The sequence below is a fragment of the Hypanus sabinus genome (genome assembly GCF_030144855.1).
Source record: "Hypanus sabinus isolate sHypSab1 chromosome 1 unlocalized genomic scaffold, sHypSab1.hap1 SUPER_1_unloc_1, whole genome shotgun sequence".
Lineage (NCBI taxonomy): Eukaryota > Metazoa > Chordata > Chondrichthyes > Myliobatiformes > Dasyatidae > Hypanus > Hypanus sabinus.
This window is the reverse complement of record NW_026778903.1, coordinates 1,646,635-1,659,683: the sequence shown is the minus strand read 5'-3', so window position 1 is coordinate 1,659,683 and position 13,049 is coordinate 1,646,635. Positions and strand designations below refer to the sequence as shown.

The 13,049-nt window shown below is 54.9% G+C and overlaps 1 protein-coding gene across 1 annotated transcript in view; it reads right to left on the bottom strand.

Moving 5' to 3' along the window:
• Nucleotides 1-2,521: 2,521 nt before the first annotated feature.
• Nucleotides 2,522-13,049, bottom strand: part of vwa11 (von Willebrand factor A domain containing 11) — a 155,688-nt gene continuing 145,160 nt past the window's right edge. Inside the window, exon 16 of the mRNA XM_059957400.1 lies at nt 2,522-2,914. Coding sequence (XP_059813383.1) covers nt 2,522-2,914 — 393 coding nt within the window. The remainder of the gene's footprint in view (nt 2,915-13,049) is intronic.

The window sequence follows — 13,049 nt, the reverse complement described above, 5'->3', positions numbered from 1 at the left end:
AGATACAGGGCAGGAGACGGGGAGTCCGATACAGAGGGCCATGGAAGAGAGAAAAGGGGGAGGGAGGCAATGGGCAAGCAGAGATAAGGTGACAGAGGGGATGAAGAATGGAGAAGGGGGGCCATTATTGTAAATTTGAGAAATTGATGTTTATGCCATCAGGTTAACATATTGTTCCTCCAACCTGACTGTGGCCTCATTGTGACACAAGAGAAGGTCATGGACTGACATATCGTAATGGGAATGGGAAGTGGAATTAATATGGCTGGCCAATGGGAAATCCCATTCTTTTGATGGACAAAGTGTAGGTGCTTGGCGAAACGGTCTCACAATCTCCGTCAGCTCTCACCGTTTTGCAGGAGGCTACACCGGGAGCATCTTTCTTTATTCAAAGAGAGGGGCTTCCCTTCCTCCAACAGCAACACCGCCCTCAACCGCATTTCTTCCATTTCATGCATGTCTTCTCTTACTCCATCCTCCCGCCACCCGAGCAGGGATATGGTTCCTCTTGTCCTCACCTACCACATCCAACACCTAATTGTCTGGAGCTTCTGCTGTCTCCAACGGGATCCCACCACCAAGCACATTTTTCCCTACTCCCCTCCCCCCACTTTGCTTTCTGCAAGGATGGCACCCTATATGACACCCTTGTCCATTCATCGCTCCCTACTGATCTCCCTCCTGGCCCTTATCCTTGGAAGCAGAACAAATGCTACACCTGTCACTGCTGTTCCTCACCACCATTCAGGGCCCTAGACAGTCCTTCCGGGTGAGGCGACACTTCACCTGTGAGTCCGTTGGGATCATATACCATGTCCGGTGCTCCTGGTGTGGCCTCCTGTAGATCGGTGACACCCAATGTAGGTTGGAAAACCACTCCACCGAGCATCTATGCTCCGTCCACCAGAAGAAGCAGGATTTTCCAGTGGCCACCAATTTTAATTCCATCTCCGGTTCCCATCCCAATATGTCTATCCATGGCCTCCTCTACTGTTGTGATGAGGCCACACTCAGGTTGAAGGAACAACACCTTATATTCCATCTGGGTAGCCTCCAACCTGATGGCATTAACATCGATTTCTCTAACCCCGTAATAATCCTACTCCTTCACCATTCCCCTTTCCCTCTTCCCTCTATCACCTCATCTCCTTGCCTGCCCATCACCTCCCTCTGGTGCTCCCCCATCACTATTTTTTCTTCGTGACTTTCTGTCCTCTCCAGTCAGACTCCCCCTTCTCCAGCCCGGTATCTGTTTCACCAATCAACTTCTCAGCTCTTTACTTGAGCCCTCCCCCTCCAGGTTTCACCTATCCCCTTCCCCCCACCTTTTAGGTCTGCTCCTCATCTTCTTTCTCCAGTCCTGCCAATGGGACTCGGCCCAAAACGTCAACTGTACTTTCTTCCAAGGATGCTGCCTGGCCTGCTGAGTTCCCCCACCATTTTGTGAAGGATTAGAAGATATATGTATTGCTGTATCATTGTATTGTTGACTTCACCCGCATCATGTGCCTTTAACTAGCTTAACAATGTCAAAGTAAAAGGTGAGCATGACAAAAAAAAGAACAAAAATAGTGGAAGATCTCCCAGATTGGAACAATCGTCCAGGAAAATCAAACAGCAAATTCAAGGATTTGATTTGGAAAACAGGAATTTTAATTTGGAGTTTTGTGTTCGATATCAGACAGTGTACAGCACAGTGAAAGAAAATCACAGATCCCGCCATCTGGGCCGTGACATCCCCTGGCAGCTCCCTACGAGGTTACAAACTCGTCACCAAACACCAACAAACCTCTACTGATGTCCTCTTGAAAGTGTTCTGACTGGTCACATCACGGTCTGGTTCAGCAATTCGAATGCTCAGGTCAGTAAGAAGCTGCAGAGATGTGCAAATATTTCGATGCAGAGAACGTGGGTGTATTAAACAAGCTCCCAGACGTAGGGGTTGAGACAGGAGCATTAACATTAACACTTGGACAGGTACATGGAAAGGAAAGGTCTGGAGGGATGGGGCTGGCTTAGATGCAAATCTCGGTCAGCATGGACCAGATGGGCCAAAGGGCCTGTTTCTGTTGTGTAGGGCTCTATGAAATTGGACAGATGGGCCAGAAGGTTTGTCTCCAGGCTTTGTGACTCTGTGGCACTTGGACCGGTAATTGGATAGGAGATATTTAGAGTGGTAAGAGCCAAACATGGGCAAATGGGACTAGACAGATGAGAATCTCGGTTAGCATGGACCAGATGGGCCAAAGGGCCTGTTTCTGTTGAGTAGGGCTCTATGAAATTGGACAGATGCACAGATCGATGGGACCAAATGCACGGCATCTGTTTCCTTAAGAATCAAGAGCAGTATTAGGCCATTCAGCCCATTGAGACCCTCTGCCTTACCCAGATGAACATCTGTGACCTCTGGAAGGTGTGGGAGAGGGAATTTCTCCCTGATATTTTGAGTGAGGGATGTGTCTGGTGGGGGAGGGGGTGTCCAGACAGAGTGACCAGGGAGCAAGTTGGGCAGATCCTACATTCAGAGCAGCAGAGAAGTGGCAAGGATAGAGAGACCTAGGAGAGCAGCGGCCCCACCAGAAGCAGTGGAGGGCCCGGCCTGACTCGGGGCCTTGATGAAGCAGCTGCCCACATTGCCAGAGGCATCCACCCCGAGCAGGGTGATGGAGGGGTGACAACAGGTGGAGTTGTACTTCACCAGTGTCAGACGGAACTCCCCTTTATGCTCCTGCTCGGTGGTCAGGTTCCCTTTGCCTTGGCGAGCCCGGACACTGGCCCAGTCAGTGCCGCGCTCGGAGAACTCAGCGTGGAGAACCCAGGTCCGCTCGGCGCAGTCCGCCTCCTGCTCCTTCTTCGCAGGGCAGTGGCCGGTCAGTGCGGTGGTCCGGCAGGTAGGAGGGTCAGTGTCCACATTCTGTGGGTGTAGAGTTAGGATTAGTAAGGGAACGTGGGGTGGGTTCAGTGAGCACATGCCATGTCTCACTGCCACTCTCGTAGTGCACCCTCCCCAACACCCTTCCAAAAGGTTCCTCCACAACACTTCTCCCAAAACGATCCTCATGACCACCCCTCCCAAAACGTTCCACCTGACAATCACTCCAAAAACGTTCCTCCCAACACCCCTCCCAAAACGTTCCTCCTCAACACCCCTCCCAAAACGTTCAACCCCAACACCACTCCCAAAACGTTCCTCCCCAACACCACTCCCAAAACGTTCCTCCTCAACACCACTCCCAAAACATTCCTCCCCAACGCCACTCCCAAAACGTTCCTCCCCAACGCCACTCCCAAAACGTTCCTCCCCAACGCCAATCCCAAAACGTTCCACCCCAACGCCACTCCCAAAACGTTCCTCCCAAAGCCACTCCCAAAACGTTCCTCCCCAACACCACTCCCAAAACGTTCCTCCTCACCACCACTCCCAAACTTTTCCTCCCCAATGCCACTCCCAATGCGTTCCTACCAACAACACTGCCAAAACGTTCCTCCCCAACACCACTCCCAAAACGTTCCTCCTCATCACCACTCCCAAAACGTTCCTCCCCAAAACCTCTCCCAAAACGTTCCTTCCCAACACCACTCCCAAAACGTTCCTCCCCACCGTCACTCCCAAAAAGTTCCTCCCCAACACCACTCCCAAAACGTTCCAACCCACCGTCACTCCCAATACGATCCTCCCCACCGTCACTCCCAAAACGATCCTCCCCAACACCACTCCCAAAACGTTCCTTCCCAACACCACTCCCAAAAAGTTCCTCCCCACCGTCACTCCCAAAACGTTCCTCCTCACCATCACACCCAAAAACTTCCTCCCCAAAGCCACTCCCAAAACGTTCCTCCCCAACACCACACACAAAATGTTCCTCCTCACCACCACTCCCAAAACGTTCCTCCCCACCACCACACTCAATACGTTCCTCCTGAGCACCACACCCAAAATGTTCCTCCCCAATGCCACTCCCAAAGCGTTCCTCCCAACACGACTCCCAAAACGATCCTCCCCAACGCCACTCCCAAAACATTCCTCCCAACACCCCTCCCAAAACGTTCCAACCCACCGTCACTCCCAATACGATCCTCCCCACCGTCACTCCCAAAACGATCCTCCCCAACACCCCTCCCAAAACGTTCCTCCCAACACCCCTCCCAAAACGTTCCTCCTCAACACCCCTCCCAAAACGTTCAACCCCAACACCACTCCCAAAACGTTCCTCCCCAACACCACTCCCAAAACGTTCCTCCTCAACACCACTCCCAAAACATTCCTCCCCAACGCCACTCCCAAAACGTTCCTCCCCAACGCCACTCCCAAAACGTTCCTCCCCAACGCCAATCCCAAAACGTTCCACCCCAACGCCACTCCCAAAACGTTCCTCCCAAAGCCACTCCCAAAACGTTCCTCCCCAACACCACTCCCAAAACGTTCCTCCTCACCACCACTCCCAAACTTTTCCTCCCCAATGCCACTCCCAATGCGTTCCTACCAACAACACTGCCAAAACGTTCCTCCCCAACACCACTCCCAAAACGTTCCTCCTCATCACCACTCCCAAAACGTTCCTCCCCAAAACCTCTCCCAAAACGTTCCTTCCCAACACCACTCCCAAAACGTTCCTCCCCACCGTCACTCCCAAAAAGTTCCTCCCCAACACCACTCCCAAAACGTTCCAACCCACCGTCACTCCCAATACGATCCTCCCCACCGTCACTCCCAAAACGATCCTCCCCAACACCACTCCCAAAACGTTCCTTCCCAACACCACTCCCAAAAAGTTCCTCCCCACCGTCACTCCCAAAACGTTCCTCCTCACCATCACACCCAAAAACTTCCTCCCCAAAGCCACTCCCAAAACGTTCCTCCCCAACACCACACACAAAATGTTCCTCCTCACCACCACTCCCAAAACGTTCCTCCCCACCACCACACTCAATACGTTCCTCCTGAGCACCACACCCAAAATGTTCCTCCCCAATGCCACTCCCAAAGCGTTCCTCCCAACACGACTCCCAAAACGATCCTCCCCAACGCCACTCCCAAAACATTCCTCCCAACACCCCTCCCAAAACGTTCCAACCCACCGTCACTCCCAATACGATCCTCCCCACCGTCACTCCCAAAACGATCCTCCCCAACACCCCTCCCAAAACGTTCCTCCCAACACCCCTCCCAAAACGTTCCCCCCAACACCCCTCAAAAAGGTTCCTTTCCAACACCACTCCCAAAACGTTCCTCCCCACCACCACTCACAAAACGTTCCTCCCCAACACCCCTCCCAAAACGTTCCTCCCCAACACCCCTCCAAAAACGTTCCTCCCAACACCACTCCCAAAACGTTCCTCCTCACCACCACTCCCAAAACGTTCCTCCCCACCGTCACTCCGAAAACGTGCCTCCCCACGGTCACTCCCAAAACGTTCCTCCCCAACGTCACTCCCAAAACGTTCCTCCCCAACGTCACTCCCAAAAAGTTCCTCCCCAACACCACTCCCAAAACGTTCCTCCCCAACACCACTCCCAAAAAGTTCCTCCCCAACAGCACTCCAAAAACGTTCCCCCAACGCCCCTCCCAAAAGGTGCCTCCGCACCACCGCTCCCAAAACGTTCCTCCCCACCACCACTCCCAAAACGTTCCTCCCCAACACCCCTCCCAAAACGTTCCTCCCAACACCACTCCCAAAACGTTCCTCCCCAACAACACTCCCAAAACGTTCCTCCCCAACAACCTTCCCAAAACGTTCCCCCCAACACCCCTCAAAAAGGTTCCTCCCCAACACCACTCCCAAAACGTTCCTCCCCACCGTCACTCCCAAAACGTACCTCCCCAACACCACTCACAAAACGTTCCTCCCAACACCACTCCCAACATGTTACTCCCTAACACCAGTCCCAAAAATGCCCTCCCCACCGTCACTCCCAATACGTTCCTCCCCAACGCCACTCCCAAAACGTTCCTCCCCAACACCACTCCCAAAACGTTCCTCCCCACCAACACTCACAAAACGTTCCTCCCCAACACCCCTCCCAAAACGTTCCTCCCAACACCCCTCCCAAAACGTTCCCCCCAACACCCCTCAAAAAGGTTCCTCCCCTTCACCACTCCCAAAACGTTCCTCCCCACCGTCACTCCCAAAACGTACCTCCCAAACACCACTCCCAAAACGTTCCTCCCAACACCACTCCCAACATGTTACTCCCTAACACCAGTCCCAAAAATGCCCACCCCACCGTCACTCCCAATACGTTCCTCCCCAACGCCACTCCCAAAACGTTCCCCCCAACACCCCTCAAAAAGTTTCCTCCCCAACACCACCCCCAAAACGTTCCTCCCCACCGTCACTGCCAAAACGTTCCTCCCCACGGTCACTCCCAAAAGGTGCCTCCCCAACACCCCTCCCAAAACGTTCCTCCCAACACCCCTCCCAAAACGTTCCCCCCCAACACCCCTCAAAAAGGTTCCTCCGCAACACCACTCCCAAAACGTTCCTCCCAACACCACTCCCAACATGTTACTCCCTAACACCAGTCCCAAAAATGCCCTCCCCACCGTCACTCCCAATACGTTCCTCCCCAACGCCACTCCCAAACCGTTCCTCTCCAACGCCACTCAGAAAACGTTCCTCCTCACCGCCACCCACAAAACGTTCCTCCTCACCACCACCCCCAAAACGTTCCTCCCCACCGTCACTGCCAAAACGTTCCTCCCCACGGTCACTCCCAAAAGGTGCCTCCCCACCACCGCTCCCAAAACGTTCCTCCCCAACGTCACTCCCAAAAAGTTCCTCCCCAACACCACTCCCAAAACGTTCCTCCCCAACACCACTCCCAAAAAGTTCCTCCCCAACAGCACTCCAAAAACGTTCCCCCCAACGCCCCTCCCAAAAGGTGCCTCCGCACCACCGCTCCCAAAACGTTCCTCCCCACCACCACTCCCAAAACGTTCCTCCCCAACACCCCTCCCAAAACGTTCCTCCCAACACCACTCCCAAAACGTTCCTCCCCAACAACACTCCCAAAACGTTCCTCCCCAACAACCTTCCCAAAACGTTCCCCCCAACACCCCTCAAAAAGGTTCCTCCCCAACACCACTCCCAAAACGTTCCTCCCCACCGTCACTCCCAAAACGTACCTCCCCAACACCACTCACAAAACGTTCCTCCCAACACCACTCCCAACATGTTACTCCCTAACACCAGTCCCAAAAATGCCCTCCCCACCGTCACTCCCAATACGTTCCTCCCCAACGCCACTCCCAAAACGTTCCTCCCCAACACCACTCCCAAAACGTTCCTCCCCACCAACACTCACAAAACGTTCCTCCCCAACACCCCTCCCAAAACGTTCCTCCCAACACCCCTCCCAAAACGTTCCCCCCAACACCCCTCAAAAAGGTTCCTCCCCTTCACCACTCCCAAAACGTTCCTCCCCACCGTCACTCCCAAAACGTACCTCCCAAACACCACTCCCAAAACGTTCCTCCCAACACCACTCCCAACATGTTACTCCCTAACACCAGTCCCAAAAATGCCCACCCCACCGTCACTCCCAATACGTTCCTCCCCAACGCCACTCCCAAAACGTTCCCCCCAACACCCCTCAAAAAGTTTCCTCCCCAACACCACCCCCAAAACGTTCCTCCCCACCGTCACTGCCAAAACGTTCCTCCCCACGGTCACTCCCAAAAGGTGCCTCCCCAACACCCCTCCCAAAACGTTCCTCCCAACACCCCTCCCAAAACGTTCCCCCCCAACACCCCTCAAAAAGGTTCCTCCGCAACACCACTCCCAAAACGTTCCTCCCAACACCACTCCCAACATGTTACTCCCTAACACCAGTCCCAAAAATGCCCTCCCCACCGTCACTCCCAATACGTTCCTCCCCAACGCCACTCCCAAACCGTTCCTCTCCAACGCCACTCAGAAAACGTTCCTCCTCACCGCCACCCACAAAACGTTCCTCCTCACCACCACCCCCAAAACGTTCCTCCCCACCGTCACTGCCAAAACGTTCCTCCCCACGGTCACTCCCAAAAGGTGCCTCCCCACCACCGCTCCCAAAACGTTCCTCTCCAACGCCACTCCCAAAACGTTCCTCCTCACCACCACCCCCAAAACGATCCTCCACACCGTCACTGCCAAAACGTTCCTCCCCACGGTCACTCCCAAAAGGTGCCTCCCCACCACCGCTCCCAAAACGTTCCTCCCCAACACCCCCCCCAAAACGTTCCTCCCAACACCACTCCCAAAACTTTCCTCCCCAACAACACTCCCAAAACGATCCTCCCCAAAACCCCTCCCAAAACGTTCCCCCCAACACCCCTCCCAAAACGTTCGTCCCAAACACCACTCCCAAAACGTTCCTCCTCACCACCACTCACAAAACGTTCCTCCCAACAACACTCCCAAAACGTTCCTCCTCACCACCACTCCCAAAACGTTCCTCCCCACCGTCACTCCGAAAACGTGCCTCCCCACGGTCACTCCCAAAACGTTCCTCACCAACGTCACTCCCAAAACGTTCCTCCCCAACGTCACTCCCAAAAAGTTCCTCCCCAACACCACTCCCAAAACGTTCCTCCCCAACACCACTCCCAAAAAGTTCCTCCCCAACAGCACTCCAAAAACGTTCCCCCCAACGCCCCTCCCAAAAGGTGCCTCCGCACCAACGCTCCCAAAACGTTCCTCCCCACCACCACTCCCAAAACGTTCCTCCCCAACACCACTCCCAAAACGTTCCTCCCAACACCACTCCCAAAACGTTCCTCCCCAACAACACTACCAAAACGTTCCTCCCCAACAACCTTCCCAAAACGTTCCCCCCAACACCCCTCAAAAAGGTTCCTCCCCAACACCACTCCCAAAACGTTCCTCCCCACCGTCACTCCCAAAACGTACCTCCCCAACACCACTCACAAAACGTTCCTCCCAACACCACTCCCAACATGTTACTCCCTAACACCAGTCCCAAAAATGCCCTCCCCACCGTCACTCCCAATACGTTCCTCCCCAACGCCACTCCCAAAACGTTCCTCTCCAACGCCACTCCCAAAACGTTCCTCCTCACCACCACCCCCAAAATGTTCCACCCCACCGTCACTGCCAAAACGTTCCTCCCCGCGGTCACTCCCAAAAGGTGCCTCCCCACCACCGCTCCCAAAACGTTCCTCCCCAACACCCCTCCCAAAAAGTTCCTCCCAACACCACTCCCAAAACGTTCCTCCCCAACAAAACTCCCAAAACGTTCCTCCCCAAAACCCCTCCCAAAACGTTCCCCCCAACACCCCTCCCAAAAGGTTCGTCCCAAACACCACTCCCAAAACGTTCCTCCTCACCACCACTCACAAAACGTTCCTCCCAACACCACTCCCAAAACGTTCCTCCTCACCACCACTCCCAAAACGTTCCTCCCCACCGTCACTCCCAAAACGTTCCTCCCCACGGTCACTCCCAAAACGTTCCTCCCCAACGTCACTCCCAAAACGTTCCTCCCCAACGTCACTCCCAAAAAGTTCCTCCCCAACACCACTCCCAACACGTTCCTCCCCAACACCACTCCCAAAACGTTCCCCCCAACACCCCTCCCAAAAGGTGCCTCCCCACCACCGCTCCCAATACGTTCCTCCCCACCACCACTCCCAAAACGTTCCTCCCCAACACCCCTCCCAAAACGTTCCTCCCAACACCACACCCAAAACGTTCCTCCCCAACAACACTCCCAAAACGTTCCTCCCCAACACCCCTCCCAAAACGTTCCCCCAACACCCCTCCCAAAAGGTTCCTCCCCAACACCACTCCCAGAACGATCCTCCCCCAACACAACTCCCAAAACGTTCCTCCCCACCGTCACTCCCAATACGTTCCTCCCCACTGTCACTCCCAAAACGTACCTCCCCAACACCACTCCCAAAACGTTCCTCCCAACATGTTACTTCCTAACACCAGTCCCAAAAATGCCCTCCCCACCGTCACTCCCAATACCTTCCTCCCCAACGCCACTCCCAAAACGTTCCTCTCCAACGCTACTCCCAAAACTTTCCTCCTCACCACCACCCCCAAAACGTTCCTCCCCACCGTCACTGCCAAAACGTTCCTCCCCACGGTCACTCCCAAAAGGTGCCTCCCCATCACCGCTCCCAAAACGTTCCTCCCCAACACCCCTCCCATAACGTTCCTCCCAACACCACTCCCAAAACGTTCCTCCCCAACAACACTCCCAAAACGTTCCTCCCCAAAACCCCTCTCAAAAAGTTACCCCCAACACCCCTCCCAAAAGGTTCGTCCCAAACACCACTCCCAAAACGTTCCTCCTCACCACCACTCACAAAACGTTCCTCCCAACACCACTCCCAAAAAGTTCCTCCCCACCGTCACTCCGAAAACGTGCCTCCCCACTGTCCCTCCCTAAACGTTCCTCCCCACCATCACTCCCAAAACGTTCCTCCCCAACGTCACTCCCAAAACGTTCCTCCCCAACGTCACTCCCAAAAAGTTCCTCCCCAACACCACTCCCAACACGTTCCTCCCCAACACCACTCCCAAAACGTTCCCCCCAACACCCCTCCCAAAAGGTGCCTCCCCACCACCGCTCCCAATACGTTCCTCCCCACCACCACTCCCAAAACGTTCCTCCCAACACCACACCCAAAACGTTCCTCCCCAACAACACTCCCAAAACGTTCCTCCCCAACACCCCTCCCAAAACGTTCCCCCAACACCCCTCCCAAAAGGTTCCTCCCCAACACCACTCCCAGAACGATCCTCCCTCAACACAACTCCCAAAACGTTCCTCCCCACCGTCACTCCCAATACGTTCCTCCCCACTGTCACTCCCAAAACGTACCTCCCCAACACCACTCCCAAAACGTTCCTCCCAACACCACTCCCAACATGTTACTCCCTAACACCAGTCCCAAAAATGCCCTCCCCACCGTCACTCCCAATACCTTCCTCCCCAACGCCACTCCCAAAACGTTCCTCTCCAACGCTACTCCCAAAACGTTCCTCCTCACCACCACCCCCAAAACGTTCCTCCCCACCGTCACTGCCAAAACGTTCCTCCCCACGGTCACTCCCAAAAGGTGCCTCCCCATCACCGCTCCCAAAACGTTCCTCCCCAACACCCCTCCCAAAACGTTCCTCCCAACACCACTCCCAAAACGTTCCTCCCCAACTACACTCCCAAAACGTTCCTCCCCAACACCCCTCCCAAAACGTTCCCCCCAACACCCCTCAAAAAGGTTCCTCCCCAACACCACTCCCAAAACGTTCCTCCCCACCGTAACTCCCAAAACGTACCTCCCCAACACCACTCCCAAAACGTTCCTCTCCAACGCTACTCCCAAAACGTTCCTCCTCACCACCACCCCCAAAACGTTCCTCCCCACCGTCACTGCCAAAACGTTCCTCCCCACGGTCACTCCCAAAAGGTGCCTCCCCATCACCGCTCCCAAAACGTTCCTCCCCAACACCCCTCCCAAAACGTTCCTCCCAACACCCCTCAAAAAGGTTCCTCCCCAACACCACTCCCAAAACGTTCCTCCCCACCGTCACTCCCAATACGTTCCTCCCCACCGTAACTCCCAAAACGTACCTCCCCAACACCACTCCCAAAACGTTCCTCCCAACACCACTCCCAAAACGTTACTCCCTAACACCAGTCCCAAAAATGCCCTCCCCACCTTCACTCCCAATACGTTCCTCCCCAACGCCACTCCCAAAACGTTCCTCTCCAACGCTACTCCCAAAACGATCCTCCTCACCACCACCCCCAAAACGTTCCTCCCCACCGTCACTGCCAAAACGTTCCTCCCCACGGTCACTCCCAAAAGGTGCCTCCCCATCACCGCTCCCAAAACTTTCCTCCCCAACACCCCTCCCAAAACGTTCCTCCCAACACCACTCCCAAAACGTTCCTCCCCAACAACACTCCCAAAACGTTCCTCCCCAAAACCCCTCTCAAAACGTTACCCCCAACACCCCTCCCAAAAGGTTCGTCCCAATCACCACACCCAAAACGTTCCTCCTCACCACCACTCACAAAACGTTCCTCCCAACACCACTCCCAAAAAGTTCCTCCCCACCGTCACTCCGAAAACGTGCCTCCCCACTGTCCCTCCCTAAACGTTCCTCCCCACCATCACTCCCAAAACGTTCCTCCCCAACGTCACTCCCAAAACGTTCCTCCCCAACGTCACTCCCAAAAAGTTCCTCCCCAACACCACTCCCAACACGTTCCTCCCCAACACCACTCCCAAAACGTTCCCCCCAACACCCCTCCCAAAAGGTGCCTCCCCACCACCGCTCCCAATACGTTCCTCCCCACCACCACTCCCAAAACGTTCCTCCCCAACACCCCTCCCAAAACGTTCCTCCCAACACCACACCCAAAACGTTCCTCCCCAACAACACTCCCAAAACGTTCCTCCCCAACACCCCTCCCAAAACGTTCCCCCAACACCCCTCCCAAAAGGTTCCTCCCCAACACCACTCCCAGAACGATCCTCCCCCAACACAACTCCCAAAACGTTCCTCCCCACCGTCACTCCCAATACGTTCCTCCCCACTGTCACTCCCAAAACGTAGCTCCCCAACACCACTCCCAAAACGTTCCTCCCAACACCACTCCCAACATGTTACTCCCTAACACCAGTCCCAAAAATGCCCTCCCCACCGTCACTCCCAATACCTTCCTCCCCAACGCCACTCCCAAAACGTTCCTCTCCAACGCTACTCCCAAAACGTTCCTCCTCACCACCACCCCCAAAACGTTCCTCCCCACCGTCACTGCCAAAACGTTCCTCCCCACGGTCACTCCCAAAAGGTGCCTCCCCATCACCGCTCCCAAAACGTTCCTCCCCAACACCCCTCCCAAAACGTTCCTCCCAACACCACTCCCAAAACGTTCCTCCCCAACAACACTCCCAAAACGTTCCTCCCCAACACCCCTCCCAAAACGTTCCCCCCAACACCCCTCAAAAAGGTTCCTCCCCAACACCACTCCCAAAACGTTCCTCCCCACCGTCACTCCCAATACGTTCCTCCCCAACGCCACT